A 5,520-nucleotide genomic window follows, 5' to 3' on the forward strand; every position below is an offset into this window, starting at 1 on the left:
TATTAGTGAATATTTAAAAATGTGTGATAATTCACTGTCCTTGTGCAAGCGGCCCACCAGCTCAGAGGTAAGCATTCGCATACAAATCTTATTTTTGCTTCATTTCCGTTATTCAGATTTTCGAACTTTGTAGGAACCGATAATAATATTATTTGATGAATGTGAACCACTGTTCGGAAGGGCATGAGCTAGGGCGCTCTTGGCCAACCTGACCACTGTCAAACACTACTACTGTCAGAAAGGGTACGGGCTGTCAAACTACAATCTAATGACAACCAGCAACAAATAAAAAGAAAAAGGAAAATAAGCAACAAAGCATACGAGACGATCTAGTGTTGCGAATGCTGAAAGTGGTAAATTTAAGGGCCGACAAGTATTTCAAATGGTTCGCAATGGACCCTTGACGATCTGCACACATTGCCCTATACAGCGGTGCAGTGAATTGAGCATTTTTTGATATCAAAAGTGACGTGGTGGCACCGTGCACCAGCGCACAGCACGACAGCAGCTCGTATGGTTCCAGCTCAGACCTGTTGTATCTTGTTTGCAGCCGAAGTGGACAACATTGATGCAAGGGAAAAATCGCACCTTCCGTGTTGTAGAAGGTTAAAATAAACGGAAAATTCGCTTGTGCCAAACTAAAGCAACTACGGACACATTGTGCCAAACCGGAAAGCGCACCGGAAAGTTGTGAATCTACACGGGGGGTTGTTTACCTTGCCAGCCGGTAGCCCCACCAGAACCAAGGTGCTAGGTGCCAGATGTAGTCGAGTGGTGTGGGACATCACAGATCGCTTGGAAGAAAATGCATCCCAGCCAATGGAAGAGCCAGCAGCATTCCCAGCATGTTTGATGCGTCGTTAGGAGCAAAATTGCTGTTGGATGAACGCGAAACCGTGTGAACACTGTAGCGCCGAGTAGATAGAATTACGCGTAGTTGTTATTGTTATCGACGTTCCGTTTCGAAGCGGCTTTCATCGGAAATCCCGTCGCGGCACAAGACGGCCGGGGGATCGCTTATGCACACTTACATAGTTCGACTAGCACTATGGGCAGCTGTTTAACATGCTTTCGTACGCCACCAAATGCCAATGTGGCCACCGCCGCCGGTATTCCGACGAGCACTGGCGGTACGGCACACGATTCCGCCCTAACGTACACGGAGATGGACATCATAGGTCATGGTAAGTAGCCACCGGGGCACAGTGATCGAACGTGAATCGATCATACTCAGCAATGGCTACTTGATGTTCGCTTTCTTTGTAGAAACAGACGATCTTCTGCCCGTGAGTGCGGCCGGACACTATATGGGCCACGGAGATAAACGCAGTGGGGGTAGTTTCAAAAAGCCGTCGGTTGGCGGAATGCTTAATGGTAACATTACATCGACGATGGTTGGCAGCGGCCCGATCGGCAGTGTCGGTGGAATGATCGGGTCGACCGGTGGCGGGTTGATGGTTGAGAATATGAACAACAATGGAGCGGGCAGCAAGGAGCTGAGCGGCGTTGGCATCGGTGGACCACAGGTGCTGCTGTCGGACAACGATCTGAACAAACTGTTCGAAAACTACAAGGACGCACAGGAGGACGCCATACTGTCGGAGGGGATCGAACGATTGTGCGGCGATCTCGGCTACAAACCGGACGACTTTGCAATCCTCGTGCTGGCGTGGCGCCTAGACGCGGGACAAATGTGTCAGTTCACAAAAGCCGAGTTCATCCAGGGCCTACAGCGTATGAATGCGGCCAGCATCGAGGACATTCGGGCTCGGCTGCAGCAAATCGTGGAACGGCTACGGACGGACGGCTCGGAGGACTTCAAATCGCTTTACCGATTTACGTTTCGCTTCGGGCTGGAACCGGGCCATCGGATACTTTCGCTCGACATGGCGATCAGCCTGTGGCGGCTGGTGTTCACCGTACATACGCCGGACATACTGCAGCGCTGGCTAGACTTTCTCGAGCAGCACCAGAACATCCGGGGCGTCCCGAAGGACACCTGGAACATGTTTCTGAACTTTGTGGAAACCTGTGATATCGAAAACTACGATGACACGGAGGCGTGGCCAAGCCTCTTCGACGACTTTGTCGAGTACGAGCAGGAACGCACGGGGCAGCTTGCAAAAGTGAAGGACGACAGTGGCGGAGAACCGCCCCCGGATCCGTCCGGCTACAATGGTTCATAGTATTTCGCTAGGTAACACCCACTGATCACACCGCTCCATTCTTTTCTCCTCTAGGTCAGCATACCCCGGTTGGTCTTTTGTGTTTGTATGGTTGAAGCGAACAAAAGTTCAGCCATACTTGCAACGTACCACGTACCACTTCGCTGTTACGTTACGAACTGCTGAAGCCCGTGTTCGGGCTGTTTCTGGCTGATTAAGCATGCTCATAATAGAATCATGCGAGATGTACGCGCGTGTGATTCCCACATCTACATCCTGCCGTTGTTTTAGCAAAACCCCATTTGTTTTTAGTCAAAGGTCGCGAATGTCTTCACATTTCTTGTCGTTTTATTATATCATAGTTCTTTATTCTTATTTATTGAATTCACCATCTTTTAACCAAGGAGCAGCTCCGAGGCATTTACCGGGTAGAGGTGGCCGATGATTTTGAGCCGAAAGTCGACCACCACGTGGCCTTCATTTGTTCAGGCAATTTCATTTATTTGGTCTGTATTAGTCGGTCGTTTTGTATTTACGCGTTTTGGGCTACGTTTTTCTGCTAAAACCCCGTAATATGCGTTTAGTCAGCCCGCTGCTCAGCTAAGATCGAAGTACGTGAAGTATGTGTTATCGGTTTTAGTAAACGTATTCGGCAGCAAGCTGGCAAACAAACACTAAAATTAGCAGAAGCTGGAACGTTTGTTGTTGAAATGATGTCTCGTTGTGTACCAGTTCTGAGGTAAAAGCGATGCGACTTTCGCTTGCGAAATGCTACTGCAGCTGCGTGTGTGTGTGGCGATTGCGTGTTTGTGTGATTGCAACCAAATTAATAGCAAAAAAAAAACCTGGCAGCGCCCTAGCCTAGATAGATAGTTGTGAAGCAAGCAAGAAGTCTGTAAAAAAAGATCACACACTTAGCAGAATCAAGATGAAACACAGAACAATTCTAGAGACAAATATTTATGTAGAAAGCATGATACAATATGGTGAAGTTGAAGGCAGTAGCGCATTAACCGCCGTACGGCGAGAAAAGTACTGAGTATATAGGCAAATCGTGAAACAACCCCCCGCTAAACTAGAGACTAACGCGAGCGCACGCGGGGCAGCACTTTAGCAGACAAAATTAAACGAAGCAAAAAGGATAGACGGACGACGCGTGAAGGATCAATGTGATTAATTCGTACTACTGTAGTGCACGGACTTATTTTTCCGTTTTTCAAGCGTGCTATCAAGTAAGCAAACTAGGTATAGCAAATGCAAACAAACAAACAAACAAACAAACAATGCTGCTTCGAAACGTTCGAATTGCAATATAAAGGGGAGATTGCGAGCCTAAAGCAGGAGCAGCAGGAGTTTTCCACGGTCGGACGCTACGACGCCTACGATACACTGCAACAACACTGACGATAAAGCTGGCGAAATCGTAGACAGACATCGGAATCGGCAGATATCAAAAGCATAGTGTAATTATCGCATTAACTTTAAACGGTTTTGAAATAAAGGAAACAAGCCTATCTCTAGTTCCCGTGTGTATCTGTGTTGTTTTCCTTCAGTTCCTTTATGATTGTTATCACACTTTGGTTTTAAATAATCATTTGCATCTGTTTTTATTCCACAGCAGAACGCACTAGATGACAAGAAATCTGCACCCGTTTCTGCATAAAAGGTAAGTTTCATAATTGCTTTTAATATTTACTTATACGCACTGATTATCTTTTCAAGAAATTCGTCTCGTCTAGTGACCGACATCGGTTGTTGAGCCAAAGAAGAAGAAGTACGAACTTGCTTCACCGCTTTACGTCATCCACTAAGGCATTTTGGGGAAATACGGACAGATTGTTTGGGGTAGCCTCATTTCCTTTGCCCTTGAAAATCCCCCCAGCTCCCAGAAGTCATTGCCATCGTGCAGAACGTGGAATGATCGATTGCTTCCTTCCGACCGAGTGAAACGCTGGCCCGTGTAAAGGTTTAATTTTGCAGAAGAAATTAGTAACACGACCAGCAGCACACCATAGCTTCTCGTGTCTTTCTTTCCCACTACCATCGACCCGAGCCCACCATTTGTCAGCCGGGAAGCCCACGCGAAAGGGGAAATGAGTTGCAAAAAGGCTCTGGTGCAATTCGTTTCGGGTAGGGTATCAAATTTAAATCCAATCAAAGGCGTACGAAACCGAAATTCGATCAAGGTACAAAAAGAGGAACTATTTCATTGCTTTCGGCAAAGGGCCAGTGTCTTCGAAGGTCCGTTGTGCGGAGTTTTTAAGGTAGAATTGAAATTTCAAGTCATATTGCGCATTAGACGTTAGATAGATGGATTCATTCGCTTAGAACAAATCTATGTTTGATTAGATAAGCCATTTTGCGCATTAAGTATTAGAAGAATGGGTTTATCCGCTAGGAAAATGTATTCCACAACTAATTGTGTGGCTAATTGGTTGGAAAATGTTAGCATCAGCTGTGATTATTCGTGCACTTTTTGTTGTTGCCACAGCACACAGCAGCACGCCGACAAAACAACACAATGCCAATCGAACTTAATGAGTCCATTAGGCAAACCCAGAGGAAAACAGGGTGGGACACGAGAGTGACAGTAAAATTAGGCTAGCTGAACTTTTCAACCCAAAAGAATGGAACATTATCGGGCTTTGTGTGAGAAGAGTGGCCGCTTGAAATTGCCTTAAGAAGGCTTCTGGTTGCGTCAAATCGTGAATTGCATTGACGTCATTCGGCACCGGATGGCTCTGGCAGGTGCAAAATGCGCACCGAGAAGGGCGTTGCAATGGGTGGCCGAATTTGGTGGACTGCGTATCCTCCCCCCCCCCACTTCCTCCCTCTCTTAAAACAACCTCCCTAATGGTAATGTATGGCATGGATTGATGGATTGATAAATGTGGTCGGCTGCCCCTCGTGCGCGACTGCGAAGATCTGATGGCCTGATGATCCTGATTAAACAAACAAACAGACACACACACACACGCACACACACACACACAAAACCACGCCCGTGCACAAACAGGGCACGGTTAAATGGGAAAATTAGGCAAACGGGGAATTTCCGGTGCGCGTCGAGTTATTAACCGACATGACTATCGCTTTAACGGAAGGTCAATCAGTGAGGGCTTGTAATTTATTAATCACTGTGGTGTCTGTCACACTGTCTGGGTGGGAAACGACAAATAGCTGACGGAGGTTTGGGTTTCGGCACCCGAGACGAGCCTAATGTCGTCAGCGTGCGCTCTGGTACATTTGGTACCTCCCGCGGGAAGGTCAACAGAGTGTGGGTTTTGTGTGTAAATAAGAGCGAACCAAACAAAAGAGACGATTTTCCACAACAGTGATAATACTTTCCCATGCT

At 47.0% G+C, this 5,520-nt stretch overlaps 1 protein-coding gene across 1 annotated transcript; it reads left to right on the forward strand.

Annotated features, from left to right (window-relative positions):
* Positions 1-246: 246 nt before the first annotated feature.
* On the forward strand, positions 247-3,685 carry LOC120952532 (DCN1-like protein 3). Its single transcript, XM_040371918.2, has 2 exons — positions 247-1,184; positions 1,267-3,685. The coding sequence occupies exons 1-2, from the start codon at positions 1,049-1,051 to the stop codon at positions 2,184-2,186; spliced, it is 1,056 nt and encodes a 351-aa protein (XP_040227852.2). The 5' UTR covers positions 247-1,048; the 3' UTR covers positions 2,187-3,685.
* Positions 3,686-5,520: the final 1,835 nt, after the last annotated feature.

The sequence above is a fragment of the Anopheles coluzzii genome, chromosome 2 (genome assembly GCF_943734685.1).
Source record: "Anopheles coluzzii chromosome 2, AcolN3, whole genome shotgun sequence".
Lineage (NCBI taxonomy): Eukaryota > Metazoa > Arthropoda > Insecta > Diptera > Culicidae > Anopheles > Anopheles coluzzii.